Source organism: Pseudorasbora parva, chromosome 8 (assembly GCF_024679245.1).
Source record: "Pseudorasbora parva isolate DD20220531a chromosome 8, ASM2467924v1, whole genome shotgun sequence".
Lineage (NCBI taxonomy): Eukaryota > Metazoa > Chordata > Actinopteri > Cypriniformes > Gobionidae > Pseudorasbora > Pseudorasbora parva.
Window position 1 is genome coordinate 1,341,444 of NC_090179.1, and position 22,126 is coordinate 1,363,569.

Genomic DNA, 22,126 nt, shown 5'->3' on the forward strand with positions numbered 1-22,126 from the left:
TGGTAGGGGTTACTGCAGCTGAATGAGGGTCGAGCACTAAACTCACACACTAGATCCAAGAGTTCAAGTCATTTTTTCCACCCTGCACAGTCAGTGTTTAACATGGTATCAACACATATTCGTGTGTTATGTGTCTTTTGGTGTGACTTGAGTTGAAGGGAAGTCGATGTCAGTTGATTCAGAAATGCCCAAAAGCTGCACACACTTGTTCCTGCGACTGCACTGACTCTTGTATTTAAGTGTGTGTTCTGCATAAGACATGATGAGGCATACATGCTGGGGAGTTTGTGAAATCTGTCATATGTAGGATATAATTATATCTTTATCATGTTGGACTATTTGCGGTGCAGTAATTCTCTGTGTGCTAAAGCGAGCAGCAGATTTGAGTTTTAGATGAGCTGACGTACCTGAGCTGCTGTGAGAGCTTTCAGCAGGATGATCTGTCAGACAGAAAACAGCAACAGAAGCAGCGTTATGAAGGATTCATCAACTAATGATCGCTACATCACGAACCGTTCATTCAGAAGAGAAGGACAGCAATGCACTCACACTAACGTAAGCTGATCTGTTCCAGCTCTGAACACTTGAGGTCACCATTTCTGTTTTTATCTTTCACTGAGACTCTTATTATTGAGACTGGTCTTCCTGTTTCCTGTTGTGGTGGTTAGCACCTGTGTGTGTGTGTGTGTGTGTGTGTGTGTGTGTGTGTGTGTGTGTGTGTGTGTGTGTGTGTGTGTGTGTGTGTGTGTGTGTGTGTGTGTGTGTGTGTGTGTGTGTGTGTGTGTGTGTGTGTGTGTGTGTGGTCCGACATTTGTCTCATGTTTGTGTTAGCATTCATGGCTCTTGCGTTACTTTGACTTTTAGTGTGTTGACTTGTAAATAGACTTGCTTTTTGAGCTTTTGATTCAAAACTTCTACTCTCCAAGTGATTGTGGAATTATATATGCTCCGTGGTAATATGAAGAATGAAGATAATTAACTCTTTCACCGCCAGAGTTTTTAAAAAAAAGTTGCCAGCCACCGCCAGGGTTTTTGACAATTTTCAACAAAATTTAATAGCCCATAGAATATTTTGTTTAATGAATATCTGAGCATGCAATATATCAAAATAAAGATCTGACCCTCTTCTTTTAAACAAAAAAAAACCGTTTTATTCTAGCTTCATGCATTCCTTTTTTATCAACACTTGAATATGGATAGGTTTCATAAAAAAAGCAAGATTTTGAACAAAAAGCTGAGAAAATCAAATTTTTTTGAAAGACTGTTTCCAGATCAGATTCAGAGCGATGATCAAACGCAGATGGAGGAGATCGAGTCCATCAACACTCCTAATGCTTACACAGTCCTGGAGCTCGTCCTGGGTCCACATCTCATTCAGTAACATTAGGCAGTTTTGATTCATATGCTGTTTAATGAGGATGATCACGTTATTTTTTATATGCATATGATTACATGCGATCGCTCGTTTCACTGCGTCTTCCTCACGTGTGTTTTGATCAGGAGATTCAGTACTCTCATTCAGAAGATGCGCAATAGCGCCCCCTAGCGCCCGACAGTGAAAACACGGAAACACGGAAAATTCCGTTATTGGCCTGGAAGCGTTTTCTCACAAATAACGGAAATTTCCGTGTTTGGTGGGGAAAGAGTTAACAACTTTGTAAAAAAAAAAATTTTTAATTCAAATAATAAACAGCACAAGGTAAAGGTGATGGTTAAACCAGTTCAGCTGAACAGAAACTACCGTAAAACTTCAAATAATAGCCGAGTCCCAAATAGACGCCTGTCTCTTTTAAACGCCTGGTGTGACGACGGGTTTGGGTAAATAAAGGCCGGTCTCAAATAGAGGCCTGTCTCTTTTAAACGCCTGGTGTGACGACGGGTTTGGGTAAATAAAGGCCGGTCTCAAATAGAGGCCTGTCTCTTTTAAACGCCTGGTGTGACGACGGGTTTGGGTAAATAAAGGCCGGTCTCAAATAGACGCCTGTCTCTTTTAAATGCCTGGTGTGACGACGGGTTTGGGTAAATAAAGGCCGGTCTCAAATAGACGCCTGTCTCTTTTAAATGCCTGGTGTGACGACGGGTTTGGGTAAATAAAGGCCGGTCTCAAATAGAGGCCTGTCTCTTTTAAACGCCTGGTGTGACGACGGGTTTGGGTAAATAAAGGCCGGTCTCAAATAGAGGCCTGGTCTGTTTTTTAGGATCGGGTTGTATTTGATCTTCTAAAACCCGTCAGATTGTCTGTTCTATGTTTTGATTAGGTTTCACGTGATGGGAAGTTCGGTTCTTTTCCGCGAAGAAAAACGACCGGTTCTTTCAGACAGCTCGTTTCAATGAACCGGTTAAAAAAAACAGATCACCGGTTCTTTTACGTCCTTACGTAATGATGTCATTTCTATCATCCCAGCGGATGAAAATACATTCAAACACATTCATTTTGTATTTGTAATAACTTAGTATAGTAATAATTGTCATCATCATCATCATCTTGGACACGTTTTCTCATTTATGTTTTACAAAAGCACTCACTGTTGTGCAAACACTGATGTTTTACACAGATTAAATAAACTTACATTGACATAACATAAACTTACACAAATCCTCGGTTCACCCGTGCTCATATTATCAGCATCAGCTGTCCGAGAGAAACAGTTCAGTTTTATACATTTGAAACCTGCATTTCGTTCCTCTGAACAAATAACACAAACGCTCAGCTCATCGGTTCTGAGTATCGAACGTGTCCGAAAGAAACGGTTTTCGATTCTGTCCTGCTGATCCGAGAACCGCTGTACGTTCAGAAGTGGCAATAATCTAAGACATTTCTTACATTAAATTATTTTTTAAACATATTCCAATTAATTATAAATAAAATGTAATATAATGTGGTAACCTCCCACTGTAATGCTTGAACATCTCAACACTAAATTAAAGGCCTGTCTCTTATAGACGCCTGTTTCAAATACAAGCGGTGCAGTTCGGCGATTTGGGTAAATAGAAGACCGGCTATTATTTGAAGTTTATATGTGTGAACAACATCACCTTCATTCATTCATTCATTCATTCATTCATGTGTAATTAAAAGTTGTTTAAATGCTAAATCACAACGCTGAACAAACTAAGTTGAAACCTAGTTTGGTATTGTTGGACTCCACAAGGATTCAAGAATAAAGAAGATAAAAAAGGAGATAAAAGTAAGTCTTGAAATAAGTTTCAAGCAAGTGCCACCTTTTGGTAAAATCAAGTATTCAATAACTTGATTTGGTTAAGGTATAAGCATGTGAATATTTGCTTTGACCACTAGGTGGCGCTTGCTCGAAACTTCTCAGGCTCCTTCGGGGCATTGTGCCGATGACCCATACTGAGTTCTGCAATGATACGCTAATGCGTTCATATACAGCATTTTACTACAAAAGTTCAAATGGATGACACCCAAAATGCTGATATGGAAAAATTGGATATCATTTGACTCGGCATGTCGCCCCCACATCTAACGAGATGATTTACAGGGCAACCCATTTAGAAGTTATAAGCAAAAATAAAATCTGTTCATATCTCCGGACCAATAGGCGGCGCTGTGCAGAAACACAGCATGTAGCCTCAGGTCATGCTCATGATGATCTGTACCAGGTTTGGTCAGAATATGATAAAGTGTTGCGAAGATACAAGCGCTATGTAAAATTCATAGCATTGTCTGAAGATGATCTGGTTCAATTTTGTACAAATCGGATAAACCATCTAGGAGGAGTTTGAAAATGTAGGCTTTTGGTGGGAAAATTTGCACTACCAAAACTTCAGCTGAATCGTCTTGAGCCAAGAAAAATCATTTTGTTTCTATCCCTTACATTCAAAAGTTATTAACACTAACGTAAGTCAAACTTTGGACAGGTGGTGGCGCTAGAGGGAATGAGTTAGTCTCTGAAATTGGTGTAGTTTATGTTGGGCCAGTCCTCTATCTGTGTGCCAAATCTCATAACTTTCCCACAAGCGGTTATATTGGCTGCCGGAGACTCAAGAGCAGAAGAAGAATAGGATGCCAACGGGTACAACGGGTGTCTACACACATTCAGCGCTTGGCCCCTAATGACAAAAACACACTGAAGGAATTAAAACTCTATAATTAAAACTCTTTACTGAAATAAAATGTAATAATAACTACAATAGTGTGTGAATGGCAGTATAGATGTGATGGAGTGTGTGTATATGCAGGGTTATGATGACCTCTACTGGAGAATGTGGCACGTTTTTCACTCATGTTTCCTGTCCACGTCCTGCTCTCTGTTCAGGCTTAACTCAATGAATCTGATGAACACATTGACTCACCCTTCAGGTCTGATGGCGAAACATCTCCATTCCTGAAAAAGAACCAATAACCTTGTGTGAATAACAGTTCATAAATATCATTTTGTGAAATGCACCTGAAAGGTCAAACAGTCGGTTTCTGTAAAGACATTACAAGCAAATGGCATGACGTGACAAGACAAAACTATAGTCTAACACACTCATTGTGTCACGTCATGCCCTTTGCTTGTAATGTAAATGCAGTGTTGACTGTCACATGACACCAGCTCCAGTCAGTCACTCTGGACTCCACACGGCAGAAAATGCTCTTCTTACTCAGTATTTTTGTCTTGTTTCTAGTCAAAATATCTAAAAATTCTTACAACAAGAAGTATTTTCTAGACAAGCAAAAGTAATTGTCTTGTTTGGGGAAAAATAACTCAAAATGAAGAGAGTTTTTGCTTAAAATAAGATAAATAATCTGCCAATGGGGTGAGAAAAATAATCTTAATTCAAACAGAAAATGAGATTATTTTTCTCACCCCATTGGCAGATTATTTATCTTATTTTAAGCAAAAACTCTCTTCATTTTGAGTATTTTTTTTCCAAAACAAGACAATAATTTTTACTTGTCTAGTAAATGTTTCTTATTGTAAGATTTTTTTAGATATGTTGACTGGAAACAAGACAAAAATACTAAGTAAGAAAAGCATTTTTGTTTCAGTGTATAGACCTCATACGCCAGTGGGCATCTTCATAATATTGTGTTTTAATGTGCACTTTTTGCCATAGCTCTGTATATTCCTATGAGCTTCAGCATGCACTTCACACACGACTTCCATTATTCTGACAAAAACTTCATTCTGTCTTCGATGTTTTGCTCAATTCTCTGTCCAATAATTTGTGGTTAAGACAGTTAAATAGTTTTTTAAATAGCATTTTGGGCTTGTAATATTATGTTATAAAAATAATATAAAAAAAATTAACACCATTTATTTAGCCTAATAACTTAACAGATTAACACATGAAAAAAAAACAGCGACAAATAGTATAGGCTACACCCGTTTTTGTGACACTAACACATAGGGCCCTATCTTGCACCCAGTGCAATTGACTTTGTACACCGCCGCATGTGTCATTCCTATTTTGCCCCCGCGCAAAGCGCGCTTTTCCCTCCACTGAAGCACGTCGCTAAACTAGTGAATGAACTCGCGCTCCCTGGGCGGTTCAGCGCAAAAAAGGAGGCGTGTTCCGGCGCAAAATAATCCCTGGTGCTCTTTTGCTGTTCCATTAAACAGTTGCGCCACTGACCAGAAAAAACCTAGTCTAAAGTCAGCGGCGCGCTGCGCGTTGTTCATTATGCTATTTTAAGGGCGCATGCTTGACCATAATGTACAGCGTGCACATACACTTTGCTCATGTAATCTACACAGATGCAACAGTTGCAGAAGTTTAAAAGTACGATTAAAAACGATACAGACCCCGTCAAGCTATGGCAGACGTGTCATTCAACCTATTGTAAGTCGATGTATCATCACAAGAGTCTTGAAAATATATTATGAAGGTTGAAAAGTTACCTAGTGCTGATTTAAAAGCAATATTTTGTCTACGTCCGCAATTGCATAGACTCGACTCATGGAAACAAAACAGATAACACCGCACAATCTGACGTCAAACAACGGAGAGAACGGCGCAAGCAAACCAGCTTCACAAGCTGAAATCTCCGGCTTCACCGTCTTTACAACAACGCTGCAACCGAAGTTTCTAAAAATCTTCACCCTCAAAAAAGTCTGGTTTCAGTAACTGCATACAGTGTTTGCGTGTGGACGCTAAACCGGGCAGAACGAGCTGCGCTTTTGAAAATACCTGTGTTCGACAGGGCTTAAAATCTCATTAACAATTTTGTTTCCAGATTAAATCAAAGGATCGCACTAGAGCCTGTCTGCACATACGCACTCTTCAGAAACAGCTTTAAATCTCTTGACAAACTGAAAGACATAAATTACATTTGTATGGTTTCTACATAAAAGAGTTTGCACTGAATGTCAGCTCGAGATAAGGATTTATTAATAAGTTCACATGTGAAAAAACACTAAACTCTGCTTCTAAGCACAGGTTGAGAGCCATAGTTTCAACCACACAACTTTGCGATGCTGTTTGCGAATGTTCGTTGGAACTGGGGTTTCAGGAAACTACAGCTAAATCTGAAATCGCCCCCTAAACCCTCAATCTCTATTCCCTGCTTTAGGCCACACTAATACAGTTCACTTGAAGAAGTGAATGAAAACGAGTGTGTGAAGTCGGACAGCCATTGAGTGAACATAGACTTTTGGGACACACAACCCTGCCCTGACTAGCAATTTCAAGTTCACATGTGCATTTGCGTCATTTTTGTAGATATAAGCTTTAAAATTATGTTTATGTTGCATAAATATCTGATTAATCGGGTTGAGTTGATTAACCTGTTGACAAAGCGATTCAGTTTCCTGGTGTTCGTTCAGCTATTATTTGAAACAGTAATATGTTTGTATTTATTAGGCATTGTTTTATTTATTTGGAAGGCAATAGATTGCTTTAAGAAGGAAAGTGGTAGCCTGACAAGCCAGAGCCACATCCAGATGTTTGGTCTGGAAACTCACCATTGACGGCTCAATCTGAGGGGCGGATAAACGGCTGTCTGTCAAACTATCTCTGCACGCGATAGGATAGCGCTACACCAACCAGAGCAACGAAGGTGAAGCAGAGCTCGCTGACAGATTAAACATTCACCGTATCCGGTCGGCTAAACTCGAACACATCTTCCCTTTTTAAGAATGACTTCAGTGCCGTTCTTTGTTCTTTTCTCAGAGAAAAGCTTAACTCCAAGTCTTCCAGAGTCGCGGTCAAATCTGATTTGAAAGACCGCCGCCGTTCACCAGTTTCTGTGTTTACTAGAAGCACGCAAGTGCAACTCGGCCATCGTCATTATGGCCCCGCCCACCAACTCTATACACGATGTGATTGGCCCGACCAGAGTTTGGCGTTTACAGCTCAGAAGTGTATTGAGAGATACTCGCGGCAGATTAGTTTTGCTGCTGCTAGAGTGCGTCTAGATTTATAAGCTAGGAAAGTCGGCTATATGAGTGTAAAATCAATTTTTAAATCTTATGAAAGGGTATTATACTTAAAGGGGCGGTGAAACACTCAGTTTTAGTCAATCTAATGTCAATCTTGAGTACCTATAGAGTAGTATTGCATCCTTCATATCTCCGAAAAGTCTTTATTTTTATTATATTTATAAAAGAAATATGGGCTGTACCGAGTCTTTCCGGAAAAAAACGAGCGCCTGGAGGCGTATCGAGTGGGCGGAGCTAAAGAATGACGAGCGCACTCAAAGCGGTGACGTCCTCAAGCGTGGAGAAACCCATGGCTATCGATCTCAGCTAATAGATATATGATCCAGAATCATCCGGAGGCTGAAATAAACTGAACAGGAGAAACAGCAACAGCAGGACGTCCGTCTCTGTGGTATGGACTGTATTTAGTGGCCTGTCAACATTTGTGTGTGTTTACTCGCAGTTTATGAGGACATGATTCGGTTTATAGACTATTGTATGCGACTAAACCTTAGCAGTAGCAAGCAAAACGGTTTTGCACGTCAGACTAGTGTAACGTTATACAGAGAACAGCAATGGAGTCCATTAGCGCATTTGAATGACGAAGCACGCGATCGTGTCGTTTACTGATGTTTACTCACGCGACGATAGCCGACAGCACAGACATTTGAAGCAGTTTAACTCACCGGCTGCTTCCAAAGCAGGACCGAACCTTTATCGCTGGGACCGCTCCGTCAAAAACACACTTCTTTGGTATGATTTGGTGAAGTCCTGACAGCAGTGAACGGTGGAGATCCCCTTTGTGACGCGACTGAAGCGATGTTGTGAAGCTTCCCGTCATTTCTGCGTTCAAACAGTGCAGAAACAGTGTTCACGGACGACTGGATCTACACCTGTTTGCAGCGAGTGTTTATGGGCGTGCATTTCCTCTCTCGCTGTAGTCACGCGCGCGCACCCTACCGGGAGAAGAGCCCGTACGGCCCATACAAGGACCTTCCGCTCTATTAACGTCAAGCCGAGCCATACTCGAAAAAACTCTCCGAAACTTGTGAGAAACCGAAGGAGTATTTTTAACACAGAAATACTTCATCAAACGTCCAACATTAGTTTTTGAAACTTTGTCTATGTTTAGGATGGGAATCCAAGTCTTTAACAGTGTAAAGCTCAGTATGCATGAAACAGCATTTCACCGCCCTTTAACTCCAGTGGATCTTTGAATCCTTTTAACAGCATGAGAGGAAGACAAGAAAACCTCTCATTCCATCATCTCCACTTTTACACATAAAATGTTGATCCAGCTCAACCAGAATTAAACATAGAACAGACGTGGTTATTAATATACATCACTAATATAATGTATATATCTATATTGCAATAACTTTGATCTCTCTAATCCAGAATATTATAATAAATGTTTAATTACAAATCATATGAACAACCAGTCTGTAAATATACTGACGTTAAGGTGGCATAAAATATTGACCTTGTTACAGTATTGTGATGTATGCAATGCAGATAACAAGAAAAAAAATGTCCTTTCTCCATCAGTTGTTGATCGCATTGTGAAAAGTGAGCATTGTATTCTGAAATGTAGGCATATCTGAATGCAAAATATTAAACCTCACTCAATCAACCTAATTCATGTTAAGTGCTCATGGTTTTAAGAGATGCATTTTCAGCTGCTTCTTACTAGTTTTGCATGGATTTCACCATGTGTTCGGCTCATGTTGTTCACTTGCCTTCAACCTCTTAGTTTTGAGGCAGTGACTGCCCAACCCATAACCCGCTCTAGACACGCCCCTGCCTGTCACATGAGATGCTATGACAGGAAGCGATGGAGGGCCAGCAGCATCTCATATTCATACTCGCTGCACCACTCCCTAAAGCACACAAACACTAGAGCTCCTGCACATTCAGATCATATCCTGGTGAATTCACACTAAAGGTAACAGTGAAAGGACCGGATTATGTCTTTTATACTACATGCAGCAGCACCGAGCTTCATGAAGTGTGGGCGGCTTCGCATCTGTTTGCACACTGTGGCCTCAGGCTAGAGGAACAAACCACACACAAGAACAACTACTGCAGCCTGATGCTACACTGCCTGAACTAACTCACACACAACATTTGATACAATAACGAGAGTAAAAACAGCAAAGCAACTCAGAAGAGCACACATGAGAAAACACAGTGCCTTATAATCAGAGGCGGACAGGGTACACAGCTTCATTACTGGAGAAAAAGTACAGATACCTCTTGCTAAAATTTACTCAGGTACAGTCAGCTGTCTACTCTAGTAAAAGCACTACAGTCAGATGTCTACTCTAGTAAAAGTACTACAGTCAGATGTCTACTCTAGTAAAAGTTCTACAGCCAGATGTCTACTCTAGTAAAAGTACTACAGTCAGATGTCTACTCTAGTAAAAGTACTACAGTCAGATGTCTACTCTAGTAAAAGTACTACAGTCAGATATCTACTCTATTAAAAGTACTACAGTCAGATGCCTACTCTATGAAAAGCACTACAGTCAGATGTCTACTTAAGTAAAAGTACTACAGTCAGATGTCTACTCTAGTAAAAGTAGTACAGTCAGATGTCTACTCTATGAAAAGCACTACAGTCAGATGTCTACTCTAGTAAAAGTAGTACAGTCAGATGTCTACTCTATGAAAAGCACTACAGTCAGATGTCTACTCTAGTAAAAGTAGTACAGTCAGATGTCTACTCTAGTAAAAGTACTACAGTCAGATGTCTACTCTAGTAAAAGTACTACAGTCAGATGTCTACTCTAGTAAAAGTAGTACAGTCAGATGTCTACTCTAGTAAAAGTACTACAGTCAGATATCTACTCTATTAAAAGTACTACAGTCAGATGCCTACTCTATGAAAAGCACTACAGTCAGATGTCTACTTAAGTAAAAGTACTACAGTCAGATGTCTACTCTAGTAAAAGTAGTACAGTCAGATGTCTACTCTATGAAAAGCACTACAGTCAGATGTCTACTCTAGTAAAAGTAGTACAGTCAGATGTCTACTCTATGAAAAGCACTACAGTCAGATGTCTACTCTAGTAAAAGTACTACAGTCAGATGTCTACTCTAGTAAAAGTACTACAGTCAGATGTCTACTCTAGTAAAAGTACTACAGTCAGATGTCTACTCTAGTAAAAGTACTACAGTCAGATGTCTACTCTAGTAAAAGTACTACAGTCAGATGTCTACTCTAGTAAAAGTACTACAGTCAGATGTCTACTCTAGTAAAAGTACTACAGTCAGATATCTACTCTAGTAAAAGTACTACAGTCAGATATCTACTCTAGTAAAAGCACTACAGTCAGATGTCTACTCTAGTAAAAGTAGTACAGTCAGATGTCTACTCTAGTAAAAGTACTACAGTCAGATGTCTACTCTAGTAAAAGTACTACAGTCAGATGCCTACTCTATGAAAAGCACTACAGTCAGATGTCTACTTAAGTAAAAGTACTACAGTCAGATGTCTACTCTAGTAAAAGTAGTACAGTCAGATGTCTACTCTATGAAAAGCACTACAGTCAGATGTCTACTCTATGAAAAGCACTACAGTCAGATGTCTACTCTAGTAAAAGTAGTACAGTCAGATGTCTACTCTAGTAAAAGTACTACAGTCAGATGTCTACTCTAGTAAAAGTACTACAGTCAGATGTCTACTCTAGTAAAAGTACTACAGTCAGATGTCTACTCTAGTAAAAGTAGTACAGTCAGATGTCTACTCTATGAAAAGCACTACAGTCAGATGTCTACTCTAGTAAAAGTAGTACAGTCAGATGTCTACTCTAGTAAAAGTACTACAGTCAGATGTCTACTCTAGTAAAAGTAGTACAGTCAGATGTCTACTCTAGTAAAAGTAGTACAGTCAGATGTCTACTCTAGTAAAAGTAGTACAGTCAGATGTCTACTCTAGTAAAAGTACTACAGTCAGATGTCTACTCTAGTAAAAGTACTACAGTCAGATGTCTACTCAAGTAAAAGTACTACAGTCAGATGTCTACTCTAGTAAAAGAACTACAGTCAGATGTCTACTCTAGTAAAAGTACTACAGTCAGATGTCTACTCTAGTAAAAGAACTACAGTCAGATGTCTACTCTAGTAAAAGTACTACAGTCAGATGTCTACTCAAGTAAAAGTACTACAGTCAGATGTCTACTCTAGTAAAAGTACTACAGTCAGATGTCTACTCTAGTAAAAGAACTATAGTCAGATGTCTACTCTAGTAAAAGTACTACAGTCAGATGTCTACTCAAGTAAAAGTACTACAGTCAGATGTCTACTCTAGTAAAAGTACTACAGTCAGATGTCTACTCTAGTAAAAGAACTATAGTCAGATGTCTACTCTAGTAAAAGTACTACAGTCAGATGTCTACTCTAGTAAAAGAACTATAGTCAGATGTCTACTCAAGTAAAAGTACTACAGTCAGATGTCTACTCTAGTAAAAGTACTACAGTCAGATGTCTACTCTAGTAAAAGTACTACAGTCAGATGTCTACTCAAGTAAAAGTACTACAGTCAGATGTCTACTCTAGTAAAAGTACTACAGTCAGATGTCTACTCAAGTAAAAGTACTACAGTCAGATGTCTACTCTAGTAAAAGTACTACAGTCAGATGTCTACTCTAGTAAAAGAACTATAGTCAGATGTCTACTCTAGTAAAAGTACTACAGTCAGATGTCTACTCTAGTAAAAGAACTATAGTCAGATGTCTACTCAAGTAAAAGTACTACAGTCAGATGTCTACTCTAGTAAAAGTACTACAGTCAGATGTCTACTCTAGTAAAAGTACTACAGTCAGATGTCTACTCAAGTAAAAGTACTACAGTCAGATGTCTACTCTAGTAAAAGTACTACAGTCAGATGTCTACTCTAGTAAAAGTACTACAGTCAGATGTCTACTCAAGTAAAAGTACTACAGTCAGATGTCTACTCTAGTAAAAGAACTATAGTCAGATGTCTACTCTAGTAAAAGTACTACAGTCAGATGTCTACTCTAGTAAAAGAACTATAGTCAGATGTCTACTCAAGTAAAAGTACTACAATCAGATGTCTACTCTAGTAAAAGCACTACAGTCAGATGTCTACTCTAGTAAAAGTACTACAGTCAGATGTCTACTCTAGTAAAAGCACTACAGTCAGATGTCTACTCTAGTAAAAGTACTACAGTCAGATGTCTACTCTAGTAAAAGTACTACAGTCAGATGTCTACTCTAGTAAAAGCACTACAGTCAGATGTCTACTCTAGTAAAAGCACTACAGTCAGATGTCTACTCTAGTAAAAGCACTACGGTCAGGTGTCTACTCTAGTAAAAGTACTACAGTCAGATGTCTACTCAAGTAAAAGCACTACAGTCAGCTGTCTACTCTAGTAAAAGAACTACAGTCAGATGTCTACTCAAGTAAAAGCGCTACAGTCAGATGTCTACTCTAGTAAAAGTGCTACAGTCAGATGTCTACTCTAGTTAAAGTACTACGGTCAGGTGTCTACTCTAGGAAAAGCACTACGGTCAGATGTCTACTCTAGTAAAAGCCCTACAGTCAGATGTCTACTCAAGTAAAAGCACTACAGTCAGATGTCTACTCTAGTAAAAGTACTACAGTCAGATGTCTACTCTAGTAAAAGCACTACAGTCAGATGTCTACTCTAGTAAAAGTACTACAGTCAGATGTCTACTCTAGTAAAAGCACTACAGTCAGATGTCTACTCAAGTAAAAGCACTACAGTCAGATGTCTACTCAAGTAAAAGTACCACAGTCAGATGTCTACTCTAGTAAAAGTACTACAGTCAGATGTCTACTCTAGTAAAAGCACTACAGTCAGATGTCTACTCAAGTAAAAGCACTACAGTCAGATGTCTACTCAAGTAAAAGCACTACAGTCAGATGTCTACTCAAGTAAAAGCACTACAGTCAGATGTCTACTCTAGTAAAAGCACTAGTCAGATGTCTACTCAAGTAAAAGTACCACAGTCAGATGTCTACTCTAGTAAAAGTACTACAGTCAGATGTCTACTCTAGTAAAAGCACTACAGTCAGATGTCTACTCTAGTAAAAGCACTACAGTCAGATGTCTACTCTAGTAAAAGCACTACAGTCAGATGTCTACTCTAGTAAAAGTACTACAGTCAGATGTCTACTCTAGTAAAAGCACTACAGTCAGATGTCTACTCAAGTAAGAGCGCTACGGTCAGGTGTCTACTCTAGTAAAAGTATTACAGTCAGATGTCTACTCTAGTAAAAGTATTACAGTCAGATGCCTACTTAGGGCTGGACAATAATTCAATATCAATATATATCGCTATATAATTTTTTTCAATAACGGTGATATGATTTTTTAACACATTTCCGATATTTCGATATGACTGACGTTCAGGGCGCATGCCATCAGAAAGAGCAGAACAGGATTGGCTTCTTGCGTGATGACATAGGCCTACACCACGGACACGCAGCCAGTGCTCAGCAGTAGTAGGCTGATAGATCCAACGCGGCACGTTTTAGCTACAAAGAGAGTTTCCCTGACCGCAACACAAATGTGACTGAACGAGCTTCCACAAGTAAGGAGAAATAAATAGTTGATAAGAGAAGAAAGACTAACTTTCTTTAGTGGCGTGGAAGTGGTTCGTCTATCTAAAGCACTATTCGCACGGGATTAGTATTATCTAGGGACCTCTGTGATTTAGAAATGACTCCCCCACATCTGAATTTTGCGTGGCGCATTCGCACGGGATAAGCAAAGCCTGTGATTTTACTCGAATTTACTGACTTCTCCCGGATATGATGTTCGTTATAGATAGCTGTATGAAATCAAACAGGCATTGATATCGTTTTGATTATTTTACAGTAGCCTAATAAATAAATATAATTTCGTTCAGTTAGTGAACAGACGCCATGAACTGAGCTCAGACCAGCGGCAGGAATCAGATTTCATTTATCACGAGTAGGAAGCTGACAATATAGCCTACGGCGGAAGATTCAGTTTCAAAACTAAATGCAAAAGCGCCTATTTAAACAAGATTGTCATTGTACTATACTGTTCTGTTATGTTTTTCATTCAGAACAGTATTGATGTTAATATTAAACACACCATTCAATCAGATTACTCTCAAATTGATAATCATTCTAAAGTGAAAGTATAATCCGTGTGGGCGCGGCTGCACGGGAATTAACGGTTCGCATTAGGAATGCAGACGTTATTCTTCGTGAAAGATAAAGATAGAAATGCTCACAGGGAGAAAAAAAGCTTGCAAAAAGTATCCGCCTAATCCTGGCCAAATCACAGAGATGTCGATTCGCACGGGACTAATGTTATCACAGGACCTCAGTGTTCGGCGAGATATGGTAGGTAGGCTAATTTGCGGCGGAATTTTTACTTTACAAATTACAGACATGGCCGATTCGCACGGGATTAAGATCACAGACATTCTCTGCAATTATTACAAATCACCAGAGGTCCCCAGAGAGGTGCCGACTAGGGGTGTAACAATACATCGACATAGATGCATCAATCTAATGTCTAACAATACGATGCCAAGCGTTACAAATAATCCATGTGGACTATTTATGTAAGAGGCAAGTGGCACATTTGTTTTAATACTTTCCACATTTGCACACAATGTCATGTATTAACACCAATGCGTTCATTCTCGTTTAAATTACCTTTCAAAGCTTGTGAAAGACGGTCAGACATGGCTTCACGATAATGTATCATTTGCTCGTGTTTAAAGCCTTGCAAAAAGCAGCGTGCACTCATCTCAAACAGAGCACAAATAGGCCACTGAATTGAGTCTTATTTTATTTATTTTTTTGTGCATCAGTAGATAAAGGTATAGTTTTGCATAAAAGGAGAATATAGCGCTATGAATCGTTCTTCACTGAAATTTATAACTTAAAAGAAAATGCTCAATAAACTGCGTCTGCGAAGTGAGAGTCTTGTTTATTTGAAGGTGATTTCACATTTCTTGTTCGTATAAAGGCTAAATACAAATAAAAGGTGAACATTAATTTATTTGTACCATTTTTATTACTAAAATATTATATAGTTTTATAGGAGGAGGTTTCATAGACTTGGCAAATTAATTTGTCAGAAGTTTGTAGGTACAGAAATCCTTTGTGGCAGTTCTTGGTAGTTTTTCTAAAGCTTTTATATAGTTCATATCGATATCGAAATTATATCGTATCGACCAAAATTAAGAAATATATCGTGATATAAATTTTGGCCATATCGTCCAGCCCTATGCCTACTCAAGTAAAAGTACTACAGTCAGATGTCTACTCTAGTAAAAGTACTACAGTCAGATGTCTACTCTAGTAAAAGTACTACAGTCAGATGTCTACTCAAGTAAAAGCACTACAGTCAGATGTCTACTCTAGTAAAAGTACTACGGTCAGGTGTCTACTCTAGTAAAAGTACTACAGTCAGATGTCTACTCTAGTAAAAGCACTACAGTCAGATGTCTACTCTAGTAAAAGTACTACGGTCAGATGTCTACTCTAGTAAAAGTACTACAGTCAGATGTCTACTCTAGTAAAAGTACTACAGTCAGATGTCTACTCTAGTAAAAGTACTACGGTCAGATGTCTACTCTAGTAAAAGTACTACGGTCAGATGTCTACTCTAGTAAAAGTACTACAGTCAGATGTCTACTCTAGTAAAAGTACTACAGTCAGATGTCTACTCTAGTAAAAGTACTACAGTCAGATGTCTACTCTAGTAAAAGTACTACAGTCAGATGTCTACTCTAGTAAAAGCCCTACAGTCAGAGGTCTACTCTAGTAAAAGCCCTACAGTCAGATGTCTACTCTAGTAAAAGTACTACAGTCAGATGTCTACTCTAGTAAAAGTACTACAGTCAGATGTCTACTCTAGTAAAAGTACTACAGTCAGATGTCTACTCTAGTAAAAGTACTACAGTCAGATGTCTACTCTATTAAAAGTACTACAGTCAGATGTCTACTCTAGTAAAAGTACTACAGTCAGATGTCTACTCTAGTAAAGTACTACAGTCAGATGTCTACTCTAGTAAAAGTACTACAGTCAGATGTCTACTCTAGTAAAAGTACTACAGTCAGATGTCTACTCTAGTAAAAGTACTACAGTCAGATGTCTACTCTAGTAAAAGTACTACAGTCAGATGTCTACTCTAGTAAAAGTACTACAGTCAGATGTCTACTCTAGTAAAAGTACTACAGTCAGATGTCTACTCTAGTAAAAGTACTACAGTCAGATGTCTACTCTTGTAAAGTACTACAGTCAGATGTCTACTCTATTAAAAGTACTACAGTCAGATGTCTACTCTAGTAAAAGTACTACAGTCAGATGTCTACTCTAGTAAAAGTACTACAGTCAGATGTCTACTCTAGTAAAAGTAGTACAGTCAGATGTCTACTCTAGTAAAAGTACTACAGTCAGATGTCTACTCTAGTAAAAGTAGTACAGTCAGATGTCTACTCTAGTAAAAGTAGTACAGTCAGATGTCTACTCTAGTAAAAGCACTACAGTCAGGTGTCTACTCTAGTAAAGCACTACAGTCAGATGTCTACTCTAGTTAAGCACTACAGTCAGATGTCTACTATAGTAAAAGTACTACAGTCAGATGTCTACTCTAGTAAAAGTAGTACAGTCAGATGTCTACTCTAGTAAAAGTGCTACAGTCAGATGTCTACTCTAGTAAAAGTGCTACAGTCAGATGTCTACTCTAGTAAAAGTACTACGGTCAGATGTCTACTCAAGTAAAAGTACTACAGTCAGATGTCTACTCTAGTAAAAGTACTACAGTCAGATGTCTACTCTAGTAAAAGCAATACAGTCAGATGTCTACTCTAGTAAAAGTATTACAGCCAGATGTCTACTCAAGTAAAAGTACTACAGTCTGTAAAAGTACTGAAGTACTTGTTTTTAAAAGTACTTGAGTACTAAGAGTACAAGAGAACATTTTCTAAACATTGCATTACTACTGCCACAATGCTTACATTTATGTACAGAAACATCCTATATGGAGTTATGAAAATGTTTAATGTTAATACCTTGGAGAATGTAAAAAGAATTGAAAGTAAATTTGAAAATGACAAAATGAAAAGTAATTTTCCTCTTTTTACCATGTTGCTTTATTTAACATTTCTCACTTGCCCACAAGGCAATAGCAAAATGGCAACGCTCTGACAAACCTCTGCTAGAGTTTAAATGGATCACATTTGAACCTGACTGTGGACTCTCTTATCTAAATCTGACCATGGAGTTGACTTTGGCAGAAAGCTGAAGCTGATTGCTGACATTATGCCAGGGTCGCTGTCTGCCATTGTCTGTGATGTTTACTGTAATAGTTAGTAGGCTACTAGCTACTTAATATAATGCATAACAACAACCGAGGGTTAGTTCAGCACTCCAGCAAATATCAGGACTAAATCCCTTCTGAGAGGACAGCACTCCAAATCTGTTTAGCACTGAGACTGACTGCAGGTGAACTTTAGACGAGTTACACCACCAACAAGGAGTCACATGTGACACCATCGTTTATGCAGTGGGAACGTTATCATTCCTGAATGTGTCCATCTAACAGACATAGGTCAATAAGAGCTATGCGTGTAAACCTCACTCTCCTGGTCTCAAGAACTACATAGCGACAGGCGCTTACGGCTGCAGGTCTTTAACGTCCTTTTTAGCATGTCCAACTCCCACACCAGAGACCCTAGTTCGAATCCCACTAGGAGCGGGTTGAGAAGAACGGTTACATTTGGTGCCATGACCCGGATGGAAGTGTGGTTTAGGGAGGTGAGCCTAACAGATTTAAGCTAGTAAGTGCTGTGTGTGTAAACCTCACTCCCCGGATCTCAAGAGGTATGAAGCAACTGACATTAGCGGCTGCGGTCTGTAGCCTCTTTGTTAGCGCGCTGGAGACCACGGCTCGGAGTGGGTCAGACAGGTTTCATCTGGACCACAACGGATCACCAAACACATGACCATCATCATGAAACAGGTTGTGAAGAGCAGGGGATTCAAACGCCACACCAAAACATTAATTACAATCAAATGCACAGTTGCCATCTGTATCATTTTCATTCACTCACAAGCTACATCATCATCCAACAGTGGTCAGATGAGGTGCATTAAGAGTCATCTTCACTGTAAAAAATGCTCTTCTTACTCAGTCATGTTGTCTTGTTTCTAGTCTTAAATATCTAACAATTCTTAAATCAAGATGCATTTGCTAGAAAAGTAAAATGACAAGATATTTGTTCTTGTTTTGTTGAAGATCAAATCTAAATGAAGTGAGTTTTTGCTTAAAACAGGCAAAATGATCTGCCAATGGGGTGAGAAAAATAATCTTATTTCTGATTGAAATCTTGTTTCTTGTTTCCGTCCCGAACAGAAATAAGATTATTTTTCTCACCCCATTGGCAGATCATTTTGCCTGTTTTAAGCAAAAACTCACTTCAGTTAGATTTTTTTCCCAGAAAACAAGAAAAAATGTAATTTTACTCATCTAGTAAATGCATCTTGATTTAAGAATATTTAGATATTTGGACTGGAAACAAGAAAAAAAAACTAAATAAGAAGATCATTTTTGCAGTGTTAGTGGAGCCCTTTCACATTTACAAGCAGCTGTGAGCAGTGTTCCCATTATTATCCATGAATATCAATTCAGTGTTGTTATAGGCCACAAAGTAAACGTTTCTCACACAATATTCCACACCTTTCCGTTATAAACTCTTGGATGTGGAGCAAGAATACTTTCGTGAGACCCAGCGCTCAGATTACACTGAAGTGCTTCATTCTGCCTATGGGAAGTGGTTTTGTGCTTTTCTCATAAGGACGTTGATAGGAGAGGTTATTAGGTTAAATGGTTATTAAGTACACAACCCTACTGTGCATAAATCATGAAGAAACACATTGACTGGTCAGTAAGAGGAGTTTGGCTCATGGTCTTAATGGTCCTGCTGCCTGTCTGATCTGCAGATGAGTAAACGACAGCGCTCCTGAACACATTCTCAGGCGGATTTACTCCAATTAGATGTGTTCACTTCACACGTCAAATTTGAGCTCATGTTTACCATATTTGATGAGCTCATGTATGCTTATATGTAAATAAAAGCCTAAAATAAACCTGTTCAGCATATGAGGTGAACGTATGTCTTTCATGAACGTTTCAAAGCATTAAAGGTTTGGTTGAACGGACTTTAAAGGCAGAATACGTTAAAATATCCAAAAGCCACTAGAACAGTGTTAAATATTTTGTTAACTTGTGTACTTACATTATCCCAAATGTTTCCAGGAATGTTTAAATTAATGACATCATACCCCCATTAATCTCGATTTCTGTTTTTTTTTTTTTTTTTTTTGTAGAAACGATGGAAACACCATTGACTCGTCAATATAAGATGTTTTATTAGTAAGGTAAGCAACTGTTTGGATCAAGATCTCATTTCGATCATCGATAGGTCTCAAAAAATGATTACCCAAATACATGGGGGCAGAACTTGTGGGGGGGTGGGGCTATGAAAATATTTTAAGACTGTTAAGAAAATGAATGTTGACAAATACAAACGTGACATGAAAACATGTCTGTGAAAACATGAACATATGACTATCGTAAAAATAATTGCTAGAAGAAGAAAAAAACATCTAAAAACAAAATGACTGTTTTGAATTACCCAGTCAAAAATATCGGCATTGCATTTGAACTGAAACTATGAATAAACATCACCCGGCAGTGCTTTGCTGGGGGGTTAATAAACTCAACCAAACCCATGCAATACGAGATTAATCAACTATTACAGTTTACATCTGCACAAAAGGATGCGAATGCGCACGTGAACTAGATCGTGGTAGATTTCACAGTCAATGGTTTGAAAAGGAAACTCACATTTTGAATATGCTCTTCCCTTAACAACACCGATACACTAACAACGATACCATAGACTATATTCAACACACACTGGCACTGCACACCTTGCACTGTATGACCAAAGTGATTCAGGCATCACTGCAGAGCACGCTTTCAAACCCAGTTTCACTTTAATTCGCCGGTCTGGAAGCCGTGCTGTCTGACGCTAACAAATCAGAGCTCAGTTACTGCCCAAAATGCCATAACAACAATCAAGAAAATAGACATATATATTTTACAATATAATCGCCTTTAAAATGCCAGATTATATTGTAAAATTATATTTTACATTATATTATATATAATATAATCTGGCGATTATAATATAATTGAAATTATATTTTACAATAAAATTATAAATTACAAACTCAGGGCGATCATCGCTTTTTTCACAATCGATCATCAGTCATGTTCGAGTACTTGAGTACTCTTGCCCATCCCGACAACGCGACGAGCAAATGCACAGTAGCTTTATAACATTGCTTTAACACACTCAGATGTGTGTGATATAATAAAACAGTGCTGCGTTACACACACATACACACGAGTGGAAGAAGCTAATCACTCGTCTGCTGCAAAATAAAAGCTCCGCCAAATCAAGACATCAAGACACGCCTTTGCTGAAAAAAAGACCTCTAGTAGCGGAAAATTACATATAGTGCCTTTAATTATTGTTGTAACTATATTTTGGTCCAGGCGTTCTTATAATCTTAAATATTACTCATCATACACCAAATTTACAAACTCCTGGCTTTAATCCAATCAGGTACCTGGTTGGACTAAAGCCAGGTTTGTAAATTTGGCGTTTGTAAACCCTACGTAGATTTACTGGCCAGTTCACAATTAATTATTAATATTCACAAAGCTAACCTTTTCCAGTACTACGCATTCGTAAAGGCTCTATCAGCACCATTTGACTTGAACACCCAAACTTTCCAGCGTATTATTTGAAATAAATGAAACTATAATAATAGATGGGATTGCTGATCTAAATGATGCAAGTCGCTCGGGCAGTTCAGTGTGTCGCTCGTTTCAGAGTTTGTATCGGATAAATAGACTTCACATATGCGAGTGTGATCTGTTGAAGCTCGAATCATTAGTCCTCCGTGACTGCACTGTTATTACTGCGGTGCTTTCGGTTTTGCACGAGGGCGCGCGCTTTGTTTACGATCAGCGCGTGCAGCAGCAGCACGAGCCCTGCTCGGAGGATGTTAAAGCGGCTAAAAGACGCACTCACTCCGCCGCCGTCGGTAACGGTACTCACCGCTCGTCCCGTCGTGTGGTTTCTCCGTAATGTGCCATGTGCGCGACCATTATTCGCGCGCCACGGCTGTCGATGCGCGCGCCAATTGCTTCCGTAATGTGATATTAGATAAGAAACTAAACACCCAGTCAAGAGCCCATTCATGCAACACACTGATCTCGCTCTCTCTCTCACACACACACACACACACATACTGGTGTTTCCGCGACCGGCACTGGCAGCTGCAGGAAGTGGCGGGAACTAATTGTTTACAGCAAATGTCCAGGCACAGATTAACTTAATAAAACAAAATTGTTTAATACGCAAATAATAATAATAAGAAATAGTTTCATGGGCTGTGCAAAACCATGATGGTCTAAAGTGTTGTTTGGTGTTCTGTTCTGGCAGTGTTACAATGCAAGTTATATAATCAGACTACTTTTTACAAGTAACGGGTAAAGTAAGCATTACTTTTAAGTTATTTTTTGTAAAAAGTTATTTTTTCAAATAGGTAATGCAGGTTACTCCATGTACTGACTGACAGTATTGTAGACATGAGTATTAGCTCTAGACTAAATGTGCAAAAAGCATTTACTAACTTGCA

The 22,126-nt window shown here is 38.8% G+C and overlaps 1 protein-coding gene across 3 annotated transcripts in view; it reads right to left on the minus strand.

The window, feature by feature from the left end:
* si:dkeyp-97b10.3 (NACHT, LRR and PYD domains-containing protein 1a) overlaps window positions 1-21,731 on the minus strand; it is a 45,012-nt gene extending 23,281 nt beyond the window's left edge. For all 3 annotated transcript variants that reach the window (XM_067449930.1, XM_067449931.1, XM_067449929.1), the window contains exons 1-3: window positions 21,544-21,731; window positions 4,318-4,349; window positions 408-440 (exon numbers count right to left, since the gene is read on the minus strand). In XM_067449930.1, the coding sequence (XP_067306031.1) occupies window positions 408-440; window positions 4,318-4,349; window positions 21,544-21,593 (115 nt within the window). In that variant the 5' untranslated portion in view covers window positions 21,594-21,731. The remainder of the gene's footprint in view (window positions 1-407; window positions 441-4,317; window positions 4,350-21,543) is intronic.
* Window positions 21,732-22,126: the final 395 nt, after the last annotated feature.